At 44.7% G+C, this 18,504-nt stretch overlaps 2 protein-coding genes across 13 annotated transcripts in view; one reads left to right on the top strand and one right to left on the bottom strand.

Moving 5' to 3' along the window:
- Positions 1 to 18,504, bottom strand: part of mcf2l2 (MCF.2 cell line derived transforming sequence-like 2) — a 111,423-nt gene that overhangs the window by 51,660 nt on the left and 41,259 nt on the right. For all 9 annotated transcript variants that reach the window (XM_084354230.1, XM_084354226.1, XM_084354222.1 and 6 more), the window contains exons 12-15: positions 18,257 to 18,448; positions 17,994 to 18,180; positions 17,673 to 17,776; positions 14,189 to 14,277 (exon numbers count right to left, since the gene is read on the bottom strand). In XM_084354230.1, coding sequence (XP_084210356.1) covers positions 14,189 to 14,277; positions 17,673 to 17,776; positions 17,994 to 18,180; positions 18,257 to 18,448 — 572 coding nt within the window. The remainder of the gene's footprint in view (positions 1 to 14,188; positions 14,278 to 17,672; positions 17,777 to 17,993; positions 18,181 to 18,256; positions 18,449 to 18,504) is intronic.
- Positions 1,398 to 11,463, top strand: b3gnt5a (UDP-GlcNAc:betaGal beta-1,3-N-acetylglucosaminyltransferase 5a). 4 transcript variants are annotated; one of them, XM_084354231.1, is made up of 2 exons: positions 1,398 to 1,696; positions 9,474 to 11,463. In XM_084354231.1, exon 2 carries the CDS (start codon positions 10,102 to 10,104, stop codon positions 11,278 to 11,280), a length of 1,179 nt encoding a protein of 392 aa, XP_084210357.1. In that variant the 5' UTR covers positions 1,398 to 1,696; positions 9,474 to 10,101; the 3' UTR covers positions 11,281 to 11,463. The 4 variants fall into 4 exon arrangements, with proteins under 4 accessions (XP_084210357.1, XP_084210360.1, XP_084210359.1 ...); XM_084354234.1 differs by lacking the exon at positions 1,398 to 1,696 and adding an exon at positions 1,875 to 1,940; XM_084354233.1 differs by lacking the exon at positions 1,398 to 1,696 and adding an exon at positions 8,230 to 8,319.

Genomic DNA, 18,504 nt, shown 5'->3' with positions numbered 1-18,504 from the left:
TTTTCTTTAGGCTTATTCGATTTAAATGACAGAGTAAATAGAGTTTCATTTGGCTGCAAATGATCCTAATTGAGTTTCAACAGTTTCCTGTTTACTGAGGTTTCAGATTGCGAGCGCAGGGGATGGTTTGTGTGTCTCTGGGGTTTCACTGGAGACAGTATCTGGGGCGCTCAGTCTCAGTCGCAGGGAAAAAGCATTTAGGGCTAATATCTGTCTGTTATTCTTGTGGTGAGCATTATATTATATTATATTATATTATATTATGCATGGTTTTCCTTTCTTTTTTTTTGATGATGCCATATTACCACTCACTTGTTTGTTTTTTGTAAATATCTTGTTCTGTTTCTATTTATTTTCTATTTAACTTTACGATTATTTTTCTGATTATTTTTCCTGCACTGTTGCATCTCGAGCTGGTGTAACAAGTGAATTTCCCCGTCATGGGATAAATAAAGCCAATCTTAATCTTAATCTTAATCTTAATCTTTAATTATGTATTATTCATTAGTGAATAATCGCCTGAAACTAAGAATCGATGTCTTTTTGTTACCTCAGAATGAGACATGTTTATCGACAGAGGGAGCGTGTCATCCTCCACCATGTTGGGTCCAGCATGTTGCACCTCCCATTTGTCAAACACATACAGCAGCCTGGCCCTACGCTAGTTACCCCTCTGTCTTCACTTGTTGAGTGCAGTAGCTTGAAAAGTGTGAGTCAGCGGGAATTCAGGGTAGTTGGATGCGTCATACACTGGAGTTCCCCTCGAGAGACCGGGGCCTCCTTCATTTTATGGCCAAGGGTCAAGAATGATTCAATATAAAGTTACTGTATGTTGAGTAAGTGACTTAACATGTGTGTTTTATATCATGTGATTGACTTATTTCAGGTATTGAGACTGAACATATGTTCTTTCTTATTCATATGTTTCATTCAAATAATCAAATACAGATAATTTTACATCTAAACAACAATAACATGAATCAAAACACGAGCCACAAACCTTTAAAGCAGGAATAAGATAACCTGTACAGCAGCCTGTAGATAACAGGAACCAGAACCAAGCAGTTAAACTTAACCAAACCGTGACATTCAACAACGTTAATAAAAGTCATAATACGTAAACTGTCTGTCAGCGTGCCGGTGTGCCGGTGTGTGTACTCTGCTGGGCATCAACCAACTCACATATTGATTCATTTAAAACTGAAATTCCTCTCATGTGCCTGTGCACATAAATACTGACAGTGTGTGTGAAAGGAAGCACAGATAGAGGGAGGTGGGATGAAGTGAAGGGGGGAAGAGGCGCCTCGTGGATCCTCCCCCTCTACAAGATACACCCACCCACTTCACACATACTGTGGCGCTCTCTCTCTCTCTCACACACACACACAGCGGGACCTTCAGGGCATTCAGAGCCATATTTGAAGCGCTGCTGCTGAGTTGCTGAAGTGGACTACTGCGTCTGACAGGAGGGGAAAAAGTGAGAACAAAAACCAGACGAGGAGGAGAGGAAAAAAAATCTAAGTGGCAGTGATGGTGAAGGAAAAAGAGAAGCAGCCGGGAAGAGTGAGGCAGAGAAAGTGAGTGTCACAGGTAGACAGAGAGAGGGAGAGTTTACAGGAGCTGAGCTGAGCTGAGGAGAGGAGAGGGGTTTATCTGTACTTTACCCCACACATGGACTGGACTCAAAAACAGCCCGGTAAGCCAGGAAACACAGTGTGTATGTGTGTGTGTGTGTGTGTGTGTGTGTGTGTGTGTGTGTGTGTGTGTGTGTGTGTGTGTGTGTGTGTGCGTGTGCTAAAGGGTGTTGCTCTAAATGAGGTCTATAATACCTTCCAGTGTTCAAGGCTAAAGGTGTCAGCTTGCAGCAGCAGACTGACAGAGTTAAGAGAGGTAAGAGGGGGGAAACAGGCTGCATGTGTCAAGATGATGAAGTCAAACAGGTAAATACTCCTGGAACTCAAAGCATTTTTTCTCTCTCTCTGGGTCTCTGTTGGAGAGGTTGCCTTGTCACAGTCGGAGTTTGCAAGAAATGTTGCAGAAAAAGGCGGAGAAGGATGAATCAGGCTGAGACTGGGCAGGCTGAGGTCAGCAGGGAAACACAGAGCACACAGGGTGTAAAAGCTAGCAAACCTTGAAGAAACTCACGTGACAGAAAGTCATAAAAAGTAGCTGTGAAGCTGTTCTTTCTTCACCTGAGTACCTGAGTATGTTGTTGTGATAATGAGCTCTGGTTTCAACGTAGTACAGTTAGTTTTCATCCGTCTAAATGTTCTTTATTAATCTTCCAAGTGTCGGTGTTAAAAAGAAGCTGCAAGTGAATACTTCTGTATTGCTTGCCAGACGGCAGCAGGGTGAACAGTATAGGTATACTTTGGGCTCTGCTCTGTAAAAGTTGGATACACCGTATCACGTTTGCCACGACAGATTCTCTGTAATGCCGATTCACAGCAGCATAAAAACGGTACGCCATCGTAACAGCAAATACAAGGGCGAAGATAACAACGGCCGACCACTATCGATTACGGAAGTGAGAGTGAGGTAATAGCTTGATTCAGAGATGCACAGGTAATAAAACAAATTGGGTTAATCAGCTCATCTGGAGCACAGGATGGTTACTGAACAGACACAGTCATAGTTTGCACACTGTATGAGGATACAATAGTGTTGCTGTATAGGTCAGAGACGACAATTAGGCCATTAGATATGCAAGAGGACTGTGTGAGGAGGGCGTCCTTCACTCTCTCTTCTCCCGTGTGAGTGTGTGTCAGTCTATATAAGAAATATAAGAGAAGTAAGAAAGTTCAGCAATTTGATCTTTAAATCTCTAAAAGTTGTGATTGTACAATTGTTTCTGCAGAACAGAACCCGGCCACCGCGCTTAAAACGGGCTCACAGTCCAGTTCTCCTCCTGGGTTTTGTCTGGGAGTGTTTTTAGCTTTGTGTTTGTCATGTCGATGGAAGAAATGTGGTGATTTAAGAGTTGTTTAATCTGTTTGACAACATACAACAACAAGGACGGTCACGTTAATGTTCGCCACTGTATTTGTTGTCATCGTTGTCGCTCTGCCAGCTCATGACCACAGCTGCGTTTGAATAATTGAAAAGCCTGACGCTGTGGACAGTGATAGATCTCGAACCGAGATATAGAAAGCTCTGTTCCTGTTTTGATTGTTATGTCATGCTATAGGGCTCACAACACCCTAATATATATTTCAGTGTCTTTTTTTATTTAGTGGTTGTGGACTTGCCCTCATGGAAGCAGTAAAGAGCCTCTGCTGCAGCACAGTGGATGTTGGGTGTTGGTCAGTGTGAGGAGGATTTTGTTTTGAGGGAAATGTTAGTCTTACTTTCATCGAGCCAGGTTGGACGGCATGTTTCCCCTCATGTCTCCTCCTGCCTCCAGGCTGACCCCTTCTGTTTGGGTTCAAACCAACTGCAGCTGATGAAACTCTCTTTGTCTATTTCTTCTTCTCGTCTGTGCAGCAGGTACAGCAGCACACCTCACTGAGGATGAGCCTCTGTGCCACCTGGGCCAAAGGTTGTCATTTGCGTTCTGGCGTGGCCCATGTTCCTGCCTGTACTAGTCAAATGCACATGGTGCTGTATCAACAGCAGCAGTGCTGTTTAGACTTTGCCTTTTTCCACTGATCCGTCTCATGAGGGAAGGTTTCATACTGGTCGTATCACTGTCCTGACTTCTGCTCTCAGTTAAGAATTGTAAGGAGCTAGGTTCATGGTAAAACCTGATATTTCATTTGACAGGTGATATGAAGTGACAGCTTGGTACGCACCCATCATCTGGCAGTAGACGCCAGACTTCATTAATCCTGACAGGAGAAGTCACAAGTCAGCTCAGTGAACTCAGACCGAGCCACAGTGTGAGACTTTACTACGACTCTGACCTGCACACGGGTCGTACGCCTGTAGTTCTTACTGTGCGCCCACATATGTTTCCTGCACAATGATTATCACAGAAATTTCAGTCGTACTCACTTTTAGTTTTACCTGCACATGAAGTCCTTTGGATGGTCTGTATAACTGTCAGCTTGTTTGTCTCTTGGTGAGTACATGCTGTCACAGTTAAGGCGGGGCTGTGGACACTTCTAATCCATTTGTGGCAGACCAGTCATGACAGTTATCTAAGATAACAGACTGTATGATTAAACTCCCATTGAATAAACATGTGCGACCGCAGCCTGAATAACACAAATATCCTGCATGCCTGTAATATTTCACCCCAGTGACCAATACCACACATTATGGAGGGAACCAAGAGTATGTGAAGGAAGTATTAGTATGTAATCTCTCCTCTCTGCTGTGAGCCACAGTGAAAAGGTCCCTCTGTCATACATTTGCTTACATTCAAAACTCGTAAACAAAGTTCACACAGACTTGAGACTTGAGAAAGTCCAGTAAAGTGAACTCGTCTGTATTGTCTGCTGCGGCGTAGGAAAAAAAACATTGGTTGGGTAATCTGAGCTGTTCGAGCATAAAGAACTGCTCGGTGTCAAATATCAACACCTGAACATTGATATCCACCAATGTGTAAAACTCACATTATGTTCCCACTCTGAGGAAACACGCTGCCGCTCTCCAGAGAGGGTTTCAAATTTTAAGATGACCTACTTTTAATCATTTGTTGTCGCGTGAGTTCATGTTGTACTGTTTTTTTTTGTCAATCAAGTGACCACAAGAAAATGAATGAAGTCCTTCAACATGTTGTTGTTGATCAGTTGTGCATCTAACTGCTGAGAAGCTTCTTCAGGATTCCTGCAGAGGACAAAAGGGGAGTTTTGACTTGATGACAAGTTGTGGCAGAGCCTGCGTGGACGAGATAACATCACAATCTGCTCTGCAGCCTGAAGCTTTACAGCTTCACCCGTCTCAGAACACACAATAGTACACAACGAGAGTGTCAAATTAAATGACATGAATCAGATGAGAGTGTGAACTACGTCCACGAGCAAATGTGGCAAAACTGACAGAAGCACTCACAAAAGACAAACACAGCAATGCGTCCAAACAGCATCCATGTTTCATGTTCAGCTCAGAGAGGCACGACTCTGGCTTCAGGGTGAAGATGCCCGAAGCTGTTGCACTAAGAGTACATGTAGACTAGTTTCACTGTGATTATACTCTCATCTCTGAGATGTGTTTCCATTCTTACTACAAGTCTCCTGCCACAGGAAGTACATCTAAAGCAGGTAACTACCAGTTTTTGCAAGGACCCAGAACGTAACCCCCGTCCTACTCACCAGAAGAAATGTTAGCAATGTACGTTTCTGCAAATTTTTATGTTGCAACTTTACGTTTGCTTCGGTTCAATTTTTTTTATTTTAGCTTGTGACAGCGTTGTGCTTGTGGTCTGGAAAGGTTTAGGTGCAAATACCGCTCAGAAAAGGTCAAGTTTTGGCTTACGAGACATGTTTTTGCTTGACATAAGCAACGAGAGATGTCCCGTCTAACTTCCTGTCCCCTCGCTTCCCATCACAAATTTACACTTTTGTCGCGCTTACAAGTGTTGACACTGTCTCAACCTGCAGTACGGATCGTAAACTATGACACGTACAAATGTGAACGTACCAGGGAGCAGAGACATTAACTCCTGACGAGTGACCGCTGTTAATTTGCAACAGCTGCATGTATTAACATGTAAGGGTCTCATTTTGCACTCAGTGTGTACAGTAATGTCATTTTCCATCTTCAAAGTAGATGAAATTACTCCAGTTTCTAAAGTAGCGATATCAAAGAGAGTATCACAAATACATTCACTGATACCTTTTATTAATAAAACCAGCTAATTCACAGGTGCAGGCGGGCAGAGCAGTGTGTCATGGAGAATATACAGCAGCTAAACGGTCACATATGAAGATGTATAGATAATTGCTTTGATTAAATAATTAAGGGGAGCTCATGTCCAGAGCCAACATAGTGGATCCTCTCATGTTGTGTTTAGTCACAAGACCTGTGGATGTCAAGGCCGGCCCACGTGTTGTCAGAGCGCTCCATTGTCGGTTGACCCCGGCGTTCATTCGAAATATGCTGCTGTGGAAATATGTGTTCAACCTATTGTGTGGCAGCGTTGCACAGACGTCAGCAGCTTCTCTGCTCAGGGGCTCTGCCGGGCTAAAGCCCCTCTATTATAGCTCTTTGTGCTGGCTCGGCACTTACATTCACAGTGTCCTCCGCAGAGTTAAAGACACTCAGCCAGCGTGGGGGACGGGCTGTTTACAGTACACAATGCTGATTTACATGTTTACATGTCCACCATCCGCCCTGTTCTGGTCCCAGTTGGGCCTGAATGATGTCAGGAAAATACCCGATCAATACAAAGATAGATCTGTTTGTTTGTATCAAACATTAATACACATTCATCTTGTTTTTACATGAAAAGAAAGATAACATGATGCAGCTGTTAGTTGTAGAAGTCACCTTCTGGATTAATGTGGCCAGCTTTCTTTTGAAGATTGACCAGTCTGATGTTTATTGAAGCAGATCTTTGACTTTCAAGTTTGTAAGATATAATTTAACCGCATGTCATCTGAACATCACGCTCGTTATCTCGTCCCTGTGATCACAGAGTCAACATCAGGCAAACTACCAATGAATATAATACAATTTAAAAGATTCTTTTTAAGACTGACGACTGCTGACTTACGCAGAAAACCACAAGCAGTTATTTAAAAAAAACGTTCCTTGACGTGGAAACGATCTCATCTCCAAGCAAACCAGCTTCACAACCCGCGTTATGAACAATGTGCGGCGTGACACACTTCCTAACTGCGTGGTCGACTTGTTTTTCAGCCCACTATGTATTCCACAGAATAATACACATCACCTGGCTTCAGTCTCCTCGACTGTCGCTGTGATCTCATCTTCCAGTTAATTCTCTCTTTTGGTCCACGCCTCTTCCTGACTCATCCTTCGTCAGTGCCGCGTTAATTCAAGTGGAAATCACAACGTTACAAACGTGATTCTTATAAACCTGCTGACAGGGTTATTAACGCTCATCACCTTTTATGAATCGACAGTCGGAGACAAGTTCGAGTAAGGAACGCGCGAGTGGAAAGGTGAGAGGGGTTGACCCGTCAGCCATGTTCCCATGTGTGCTCATATCTGGACCAACAATGGCAGGAAGGCAGGTTAAACATGTGACTCAAAGATTACAAAGGAAATGAGGGGGGAGAGCAAAGAGGGGTGGCGGGGGACAGGTCGAGCCATGACAACAAAAGATTCACAACACATGTCTCGGCCAAGAGAGAAACAGGACACCCTGTACTGAGGCTTCATCAACAGTCGAACACAAGAGACACGGCTGATAAAGCAGTTTGCTGCGTTCAGCACAGTGAGTGAGGGAAGACTCATCAGCACTTAGTTTGATGGTTATTTTTGGATAGTCTGACAGTAGTTGGTGTCACACTGACACTATCACACTTTGAAGCAACAAAATGTGATTTCCTGGAGAGAGCTGACTGCAGCTCGGGTTGGACGTCTGTTGCTTTAACTGGGTAACTGTGTAAAACCTCCATATCTGTGTCCGATTTGTTCTGCAGAGAGCGGTGTGTTCGTCTCGGTCAATCCTTTCTGAGCCTTTGCGCCACAGTACAGCAGGATGTGCAGCAGGGATGAGGAATCACTCAGATAATAACATCCAGTTAACTTTTCCACCAAAATCAGCCGGTCTACACTGGTTTTCTAAACGCTGCTGCACATAAATTCTCAAATGTATTTACAACCGATATACAAACAACCACGCCCAGTTTACCTGCCACACAATTAAATAAATAAATAACACACATCAGTTAATTTACAATCCAAATATCCACCCGGTGTTGCAAAATAAATAGGAACACCCCTGACACGAGCTTTCCTCTTCCTCCATATACCTGCCAAATATATATATATATATATTTTTTAATTGATTTAACTTTAACTCCATAATCATCCTGACACGAGACACTTTCCACAGAAATATACTCAAATATTCTGGAAACAGAGCCGCTCCTCTGTGATGTGTGAAACAACAGACAGGCTATCAGAGCAAACGCCAGTTTGAAAGGATGATTCAGCTGTGCAGGGCCAACACGCCTCTCACACACCGCAGAGCCCTGCGGGGCACTGAAGACACCTGTAGACACCTGTCTGCTCCAACACCACGTGGTGTCGCATGAACTCACCCTCAGCGAGGACGCACAGCCGACGAGTCGCTACGTGTCACCACAACTTACCGGTACTTCCAGTCAGCTGATCACGTGTGCGGCTCCACGGTGGCTTTTGCTCTCCATGTCTCCACTTTGGGTTTTTATCGACGCAGCTCCGGTGAGTCGCTCTTCACCGGAGGACCTCTCACTGTTTTATGCGTCTTCGTTGACGATCTGCTGCGTCTGACTGATATCAGGTCGGAGACTAAAGTGACCTGATGTGACTCCACTCTCTGATGTCATCTTCTGTTTGGACTCTTAAAAAAGTGTGTGTTTGAGAGCTTTACGCGCGGCGTGACCCGTGCGTGTGTGCGCGCAGAGGTGAGGATCAACCCGGCCTGATTTGTTCCCCCCTCACATGGCATTAATTAATACAGCAGCTTCATTATGTTGCGCCGGTGGATTTGTTGTGTGAGCGCAGAGATCCGGACTGAACCTCAGTCTGATGACACCGCGCATGACGCTGTTTACACGCTGCGGATCCGCACAGGAGCCTCCAGCAACAACACGAGAGCCTGTGATGGAAACACACCGGAGCAAACTGGAGCCGGAGAAAAATAATCTACTGTTGTGTGAAAGGATTTGAAAATATCAGTCATGTTTGTTTTGTTCCGGCTTCTCAGATGTGAAGATTTAATGATTGTGTGTATCATGATTAATAGTAGTACAGTGGATATCTTCAGAGATGCATTTTTGGTTCAGACCAAACAGGATTTTCAGACCTTGGCTCTGCGCTGCCACAATTCAGAAGTTTTCATTTTTCCCTTTTTCTCTTGACTTTATTTACCAAGAAAGATGACTTTAATTTCCATGAGTTGTTCAGAGCAGAGCAGCTCATCTTCACACGAGAGGCAGAAACCAGCGGATGTTTGTCACGTTTGCTTGAGTTACGATTTAAACGATCAATAGTCGACTCATCACTTCAGGTCTAACCTGTCCTGAGCTGCTGTAGCTACAGTGGTGCCGTCCACAAATCTTAAACTGTGACACTTAAAGTCACAGAAAGTCCAAATAGAACAAGTCTTCATTTTAAAGTCTCCATTTTTGTTTTACTGATACTTCCACAGTTCAGACGTTCAGGAGCAGGAGAGAACGGTGATGCTGCCAACACAGATCACCTTTTTATTTTCCGCCTGAATGGGTTGTTTGTATGTGTTGAATGATTTAATTAGTGGATCTAATATCAAAAATAATTGTCAATAACTTGATGAATACATCAGCGAACAGCTTGTCTATATGACTCTGATCTTAGTTTTATTGTCTCTTCCTCAGGTGCCATGTGTTGCTGTGATACGATGACATTACAGTAACTGAGAGGAGGAGGAGGGATCGGGAAGTGGACGAGAGGAGGGAAACCTGCCAGGAGTTCACACGAGAGAAGGACGACGACGGAGCACGTTGAATGTTTTCGAGCTGAAGTAACGACACCGAGCTTCATCTGGAGCTGGTCACTATGAGGGACTGGAGCTTTTGCTTCATACAGCGGAGAAAGACCGGTTACAGAGCAGCCAGAGTGTTGGAGAGCCTGACGAAAGCTTACTGGACTTGACAAAGGCAAAAAAAAGAGAAGCCAGTTGGTAGGATAGGAGGAGGAGGAGGAGGAGGAGGGAAGGAAAGAGGATACATGTTAGGCGAGACAGACGATAGACACTAAAGTGAATGAGATGATGAGGAAGACGATTAGATAGATGAAAGGAGCGCTAGAGGCAGAAGAGTCAAATGAGAAGTCAAGCTGAGGAGTGAATGAAGGCAGAGATGAAATAGCTGCTGCACTGTCATAAAAACAGGAGTCAGGTGAGACTGATGAAGATACAGCTCCAGGAGAGCAGAAGCCTCGACAGATCCAGAGGATACGCGCTGCCAGCGTTCAGAGATCAGCGGAAATAAAGCAGCAGTCACGATGTTCATGAACTTCCGTCGCATCCACAAGTGCCAGTGTGTGCAGCTGCTGACCACGGGCCTGGTGCTGTGTATGGTGATGGTCTGCTGGGAGGAGCTGGACCACCACGTGGTCAGCCACATGAGATCCTACACGTATCGCTACCTGGTCAACAGCTACGACTTTCTCAACTCTTCCTTCGCCATCACATCCAAGCACCAGCACGGAAAGGACGGTGCGGATGTCGGGGGAGCGAACTTTCCATACCTCATCAACCATCCGGGGAAATGTGGAGGTGTCGGTGGTGGAGACGACGTCCTCCTGCTTCTGTTCGTCAAATCATCGCCAGAGAACTTTGAGCGGCGCCAGGCCATCCGGGACACGTGGGGGAACGAGAGCTTTGCCTGGTCAGAACTGGGGGCGAACGTGAAGGTGGTGTTCGCCCTCGGCGTGCATCCGGATGTCGGTCGGAGATCCGGTGTGCAGAGAGCGTTGCTGCGGGAGGACCAGTCCTACAGAGACCTGATCCAGCAGGACTTTTTGGACACTTTTCACAACCTGACTACCAAACTGATCCTGCAGTTCCACTGGGGCCACGAGTACTGTCCCCAGGCACGCTTCCTCATGTCTGCGGACGACGACATCTTCGTACACATGCCCAACCTGGTGACGTACCTGCGGCAGCTCCTCAGTAGTCAATCGGGGGACAAAGACCTGTGGGTGGGGCATGTGCACAGAGGAGCCCCTCCGATTCGCCGTAAAGAAAGCAAATACCACGTTCCTGATGACCTGTACCCCTGGCCCTCCTACCCAGACTACACCGCTGGCGCAGGGTACGTGGTTTCGGGCGACGTGGCCGCTAAGATCTACCACGCGACTCTGGTGCTGAACTCCTCCATGTACATTGACGACGTATTCATGGGAATATGTGCCAAAGCCATGGGGGTCTCTCCCCAGGGGCATGTGTACTTTTCGGGGGAGGGCAAGGCGCCGTACCACCCCTGCATCTACGATCACATGATCACATCGCACGGGCACGCCACAGATGTGCGCCTGCTATGGCAGGAAGCAACAGACCCCGCAGTGTACCGCCGCTCCAGAGGATTTATGGGTAATCTGTACTGCACGGCGGTCAGAGTGATGCTGCTGTGCCGGCCGTATTACCAGAACACGTACTCCTGTATGGCTGCTTTTACATAAACGCTCTTAAGATGAAGGACTGCTGAATGCTGAATGTACCACACAGACATGGCGCTGCCTCACACAAGCGGTCTGCCGCCATTTTTTTTTTTCCCCCCCCTTCATGTTAAATTTCACTGTTTGCTGGCTATACTGTGTATTTGCTGTCTTGTAATAAAGAACAAAGCTGTTCTGTGAAGCAAACTACGCACTCATTTGTTCCAAGTCATCAGCTTTTCACTTTGTCTCAGCTGAAGTGATTAAAGACACGTCACGTTACTATTCACTCGCCTTCTGAAGAGGTTTAGTTCTGTGTGAGTTGTTGAAGATGACGTTTAAACCGGCTGGTAAATATTATGAATTCTCTCATCACTTGACAAAGTAAACTACATGTTGGGCAAACATGTCTTCAGAGATAGATGCAGTGACCTAGACGAGGAATGTGGTTTATTTCACTCCCAGGATGGACTGGGAGTTGAATCGTATACTTTTGTGTAAACCATTTTAAGATCTCAATATTAATGTGACTCCAGGTTCTTGTTTTGTAAAAGGGATACATATAAAAATCCAACACATCTGATGTGTTTCCATGTTACTGCATCTGTAACTGCGATAGACTTTTTAATCCAAAAGGTAAAGTGCACTTCAGAGCTGCAACGATCGATAAAGGAAACTATTTTTATAATTGATTTTTCATGTCGGTCATTTTTCAAGCAGAGATGGCGAAAGTCTGCCGTTTGCTGCATTGTTGAGTTTCTTTATCTTACATCGTTTTAAAACTGCTTGAGGCTTTTTATTACATTTGACATTAATTGATAAATTGAGAAAATAATTGGCAGATTAATGAATAGTTGCAGCCCTGATGTCAATTTTGCCTTAAAAAAAAACAACCAGATGACCAGAAACTCATTTATCCTCCCGTCTATCACGGACTCTTGAACTTCGTGTATGTCTTGAGCTCTGGTCCGACTGATTCACTCCCATCAGGCTGACTAAGCGCATCAGACATTTCCTATCAAGACATTTAAATGGAAATAAAGCCACATCTGGCCAGATTGAGTTTAATGAGTTTCCTACCACAGTACAGACAGAACGGAGAATGAAGCTCAGGTTTGCAGGAGAATTAACTAAATTCTTTGAGGCTTCGGGACTTTTACACCTCTGACTCTTACGTTTAAGAGCTGTGGTTCCCAAACTCCTCTGTGTTTCGTCTCTCCCACCTCCTGAGGGGAACGTGTGGCTTTTTATCATCATTTAAATGGAGAATTTTTCCTGCCAAGACTGTCAGGTCTTTTTTTTTTTCTCTCTCTCTCACCACTCTCCCCCCTCGGCTCTGTTTCCTGTTCCACACTCCGTCCTCCCTCTTTTCCAGTGACTCTTCTTTTTTTCTCTCCCGCCGCTGCTGTCTGCTACATCCTGTGGTTTTTATACAAAAATTCCAAGACGGGCTGAATCACCGGGAGCGTGCAGGTTCGTTGGAGTCGTGACCGTATAAGGAACTTTTTACTGCGGGGGGAGAACGTGTGTGGGTCCGCACATGGAAAGCATTCACTCCTGGAACTAGGAATACAGTTGTACAGTATGTTGATGCTATATTGATATTTTCACACCAAAACAACAAAACACACCGTGTGTCAGGGTCTCTATCCAAAACGTGTTCAGTCAGCACTTTCTGATTTAAATGAAGCCTGACGCCGGGCTGCTTTGACTCGTGTGTTGCATGTCAAGGAAGCAATATAGAGCAAAAGAAAGAGTTTTCTGAAACTGCAGCAGTGCATTGACCTCACAAAGGATCTGACCTGATGTCCACAGATCAACGAGACATCAGTGACTGAAGGAGTGAAAAAACATCTAACAACCTCTTTGACTAGATTACTGCTTCAAACAGATTTCCATCCGTCTGTTTCTGTGCACCTTATCAGTTCACTGAGACGCTCTTCAAATAATAATACATGAAGAAAACATAAACATCATTTTCTCCACTTCAGTTTTATTTGTTTGAGATCTGACCGGCACTCTTCTTCTTCTTCTGTAGTGCAGAAGAAGAAGAAGAGCTGCCCACCGGACAAATTCTGACCGAAAAAAAATAAAAACACTTCATATAAACTGATGTATGTATATGTATATGTATATATGTATCCCTAATCTTCCATGATTTTTCATAATCTGAGCATGGTAGCCAGAGAAAGGGAAGAAGGGGGAAATTAAATATTAATGAGTGAAGGGGATTTAAAGGATCTCGGTACCAGTTTGCATGATAACTGTACGACAGGTGTTTGCTTTTTGCCCCTTAACGACCATTTAGTTTCAGTTTCGGCCCCCAAGAGAAAAATGCCTGAGCACCTCTGGTTTAATGGTACTGAACACACACACACACACACACACACACACACACACACACACTAATCAATATGCAGGTTACACAAACGTGATGTGGTAATCTGAAGACACAGAGGCCTTGTCTTCTGCAGTTAAACTTTTGAAATCAACACTATTTGCATTCAGCGGAGGCAAATTAACGTATTTATGAACAAAAACCACAATATCAGTAGTTTATATACCTTCAAAAACGTCTGGGGATTATCTATAAACTACTAAGCTGTAAATATAGATGTTGTTATGCTAAAGCCGCTCTGATCTCACTGCTTCCACGCGGCGCAGGGTGAAATTAAACGTAGATGAATTCCACACCGGAGTCCTACATCACCGTGGCGCCGTCACCTGGATGTTAACTGTTACACCACCTGTGTCAGAGGCAGGTGGTGAGACACACACTTCATATATCTGTTGCTGCGGCAGTTGTGTGTTTGCTCTCTGGAAAAGGTGAATTCATCACTGCTGTGCAATATGACCTCACATCTTGTGCACTGACATGGAGGATGATGTAGACACTCAACTACACCCACAACAGCGTGTGTTCTGTCCTTACCTGCGTCTGTTGGACAGACTCTCCTCCGTCTCATTGGTCACAACAACGTGGGTGGAGCCTCCCTGGCTTTCCTCGTGCATGACTTCAATCTGTGACACACAAACGCACACGTTAACGCAGGCATAAAGGTGTAATATGTGAAATATGGCCAGAATGCAACGTTAATTCCAAATATATATCGACAGTTATCGTTAGTTAGTTAGTTAACTTTTTTTAGATTTCTTTGTCTTTCTGCTTCGTTAGCACATATTTAAATTGCGGCACATCGACTTAGACAACCTTGCAGTTTTGCGTTGATATCTCACAGGTGCATGGCCGACTGCCTGATCAGTTCTTGGTTCACGCATTCTGACAAAAAAGTCGAGAGACTCAGTGCCCTTCATGTGACAGCAGTCGTTGTGGAGGAAGAAAACCTCCTGCATTAATGTGACTTGTTGAAAAAACTGCTTCATCACTTAGGATTCAGCACAGGCCTCTTTAAGCATGTTAAAGGAAACAACCAGTGACAAGAAGGAAGCTAACTTGGTCGGCTTTTGATTTTTGGCACCGACTTCACACGGCTGTGTCCTCATCAATTATGGAGGAAGGTTTATGGTCTAACACACCAACACTATCACTGCAGACAGACCGTGTTTGTCAGCAACACAACATAACCTCGGGGCGTGCGTGTAAACCAATTAATGAGATCAGAGCGAAATCGCAGCATAGCGGCGAACAGCAGCAGGGCGGCATACTGATCAGTGAGACCCTCCTGTTGAAGGGACTTTGCTTGAAGCGCCGTCACCCCTGCTGACACCGAATCCCCCACCAGCTTTACGGCTCTGGGTCTGGAGGTGACCTCTGACCTTCCCCGGGATAGTTTGTGTGTGAGGAGAGATAGTGTGGTTAAAATGGATTCTGGTAGAGCATTGTGTGATAACATTAGTTTTTGTTGGTTCTGTTTGTTGGTTTGTTTATTATCTGCCGGTAAGACAGAGCGTGAAATTGACAGACGGATCATCGCGGTGCCGACAGTAACCGGGTCGTTGTATCAGACTGTCGAGGCGCAGGAGACACATTAAAGTGTGCTCACAGGTCCTGGAGGCTGCGACTACATTTGTGGAAAAATAGCATAAAGTCTTTTGTGGCCCCAGAGGGAGCTGCATGCACTCTGACAAACTGCCTCCAGCGATGTCACTCAGTTGCGAAGATGTATTGTGGGTAATGTAGGCACCAGGAGAGTGGTTGGGATAGAAAAGGCGATATCTCCGATTCTGCTGTTTTGTTTTTAAATTGTCCATAGACCAGTGGACCCGCTGGCACCTACATTACCCACAATGCAATTAGAAGCCACTGAATGACACTGGAGGCAATGTGTCAGATTATATGCAGCTTCCTCTGGAGCCACAAATAACTTTATTCAACTTTTTTATATATATGCAGTAGTACGCCCCAAGACCTAAACTTGGTGGAGTTACCCTTTTAAGACATAGTAGAACATCTAATTCTGCTGTGTATCCTCCCTGACAGGATGCACATGTGTGAGGCCTACCTCTGCGTGAGGCTTTGTGGGGCCACACACTGACTGCAACAGCTCAATGCAAATATGTACAGCAGCATGTGTTTCCACAGAGCTGCCGGTCAGAGTTCACTGGACACGATGCGATATTTGTTTGTGTTTAGTCAAATGAGTTATGCGAGTAAAACTGATGTTGCTCTCATGAATGGAAACTTTTCGTTGGTGCGTGCTGTTATAAGACATGTTGTTGGTAAACAGGCAGATTTTCTCTTGGTGTTCAGTCATCTTCAAAAAATGCTGGGAATTGATTAGAAATCTAAATAAAGTTACCGACTTCCAAAAACACAATCTGCACGATCTAAGTGTGTCGTGATGACGAGCCGTCTGAAGGGTCTTTGGCGTGAACTAGTACAACTACAAACTCTCGGAGCTGCTGAAGAAGGGCAGGCTGATGCTCGGTGACGAGCAGTTGCTAAAAACAAGCTGTGAACTGAAACACAATGCAGCTTTTTTTTCCAATGATGTACCGTCACACAATCTGATTTGCATGTTGAGCTTTATGGCATTGTTGCACTGTCGTCTCCATGGAGCGGTAAAATAAGAACGTCATCAACTTCTGGCATCGACCGCACATTCAATGTGTGATCTGACTGAAGGATGTATCCAACAGCCCAGTCTGCTGTTCTTCACTCTATTTACTGCATTTAGGTCACATTTCCATATTATATAATTAACTCCATAACATGACCTGTGCTACTGGGAGAAGTGACAATAATCTGTATAACCTCCTCAACAGTGTGTGACTGAACTGTAGCCATTTTATTTTATTGCGATATGACATATAACTCTTCTTGGGAGCAGCTGTCAGTTGGTTACTGCTCCAGTTACACAACCCTGAGCGAGGTGCTTCATGTAAAGCTGCTTTTGTTCCCGTAAACCCTCCGGTCATATTTTCAGTTTGCACACAGTCCTGAATACCTGGTGTGCAGTCGGATCTCTGCGACTCATGTCACTGATTCTGACGGTCTTTAGTTTTCCTCTTTGTGACACAGCTTCCTCTCAATTAGAGCGAGCGCCTGTTAGCAGCAATGCAAGTGTAACTCAGTACATCTACTCATGGACTCGAGTATTTTCCATTTCTGCCACTTTGTACTCCACTACATTTATTTGATAAAGTATCAGAATGAAAGTGGCAAAATTATAAATCAATTTATTTTTATCTTTAATCAGATAATTAAAAAAAAACAATAACAAAACCAGGAATGATCAGAAAAATCAGATTGACTACTGTCCAATACATGAAAATATATGTTTAATTTACTTGTACTTTGACTTTTTTCTTTCATTTTCATTCAGTAATAGTAATATTTTAACTTTATCTTCACTCAACTGGAGAAGATGGAGGATTAAACAAGTGTAAACTTCATGTCAGTGTTTGTTGATGGAATATTTTGTACCATGCTTTTCATATACGTGGAACTAATTTAACTTTCTGTTTTGTTTTCTTTCCGTCTCTCACATGTCCGAAATAAAATTTGCATTCATTTTGCATTCAGCTGCAGGCGTCGGGTGTTTTTAACAACACGGCCTCTCGGAGGTAAAAACACGGCTGGTGTCACAACATAAAGTGACGTCAGCGTGAAACCTGTCGCCTAGAAACAAGTTCCTGAACATGTTAAATGACCTTTGGTCACATAAGACTGGCTCGTACTGAACTTTCTCAGGCCGACACATGCTTCCTGCCATTTCATTTTCATTCACATCTGATAAACAATAATAAGAAAAGTCGGACCACATTTCTGAAGATACACATCTCTAAGACTACAAGTGAAAACAGGTCATGTTAGGAAATCACAATACTGGTGTCAGTACTGGTTGGACGACACCACGCCCTCGTGTCACAGTCAGCTGATCTTTCTTATTTTGAGATTAACAGAACTTTAAAAATCACTAATGTTTCTGTTCTGTTGCAGTGAGATTCGGTACCTTGATGCCTCCTTTGGCCTTGCGTATGATCTTCCTCTTGTTGGGATCAGCTTCGGCTGGCTGCCTGCCGCTGTTCGAGTTGTCTGAAGCTCTGCGAGCCAGAGCTGAAAAAATAAATGAAGAGAACACAAACAAATGGTAACTTTAATAATTTATTTCTGTGGAGCTCGTGTTACATCGCATGCATTCAGTCTTTAGATGCATTCAGATAACGGCTTAAAAATAAACAAACGTGCAATACTGAACACGCTCGAGGCGTCAGTCCTGTCACATGAGTGGAAACAGTCTGAAGGGTTAGAGTTACAACAGCGTCCGACTCACGCTGCTGCGTCCCGGTAGTCCTGGGGGGGTTCTTCAGGGAGGGCCGTTTAGGAGAGGATTCAGGCCGCGGGGCTACGGGCTGGACCGGCCTCGTTTGTTTAGCCGACAGTCTCTTCAGACTGACGTGCCGCTTCTCAAACATCTCCTGGACGTCCTCCAGGCGCTTCAGTGCCTTCAGGACATTGGCCTGCAGGCAGACAGCTCACCATCAACCCCTCGTCCATCGTCACTTTTACGACAGAGTGTTTTTTTGCTCACCGTACCTTAATGTCCTCGGACAGGACCACCTCATACTGGTTGTGGAGGTTCCTCAGTTCGGTCAGCTGGTTCTTTTCTGCTGACTCCAGGAAGCGTTGGATGTCGGTCAGCGCCGACTCTGCCCCGTCCTGCGACTGACACTTATCCACCGCCTGGGAGGCCAACAGGTAGATGCCAGACTCGCACCACTGGTTCACCTGTACACAGTGACACATGCAAGCAGGTTAAAACCGGGCAGCATTTGGGGTTAAGT

The sequence above is a fragment of the Pagrus pagrus genome (genome assembly GCF_965226575.1).
Source record: "Pagrus pagrus genome assembly, chromosome: 6".
NCBI lineage: Eukaryota > Metazoa > Chordata > Actinopteri > Spariformes > Sparidae > Pagrus > Pagrus pagrus.
This window is presented reverse-complemented; position numbering and strand designations above follow the sequence as displayed.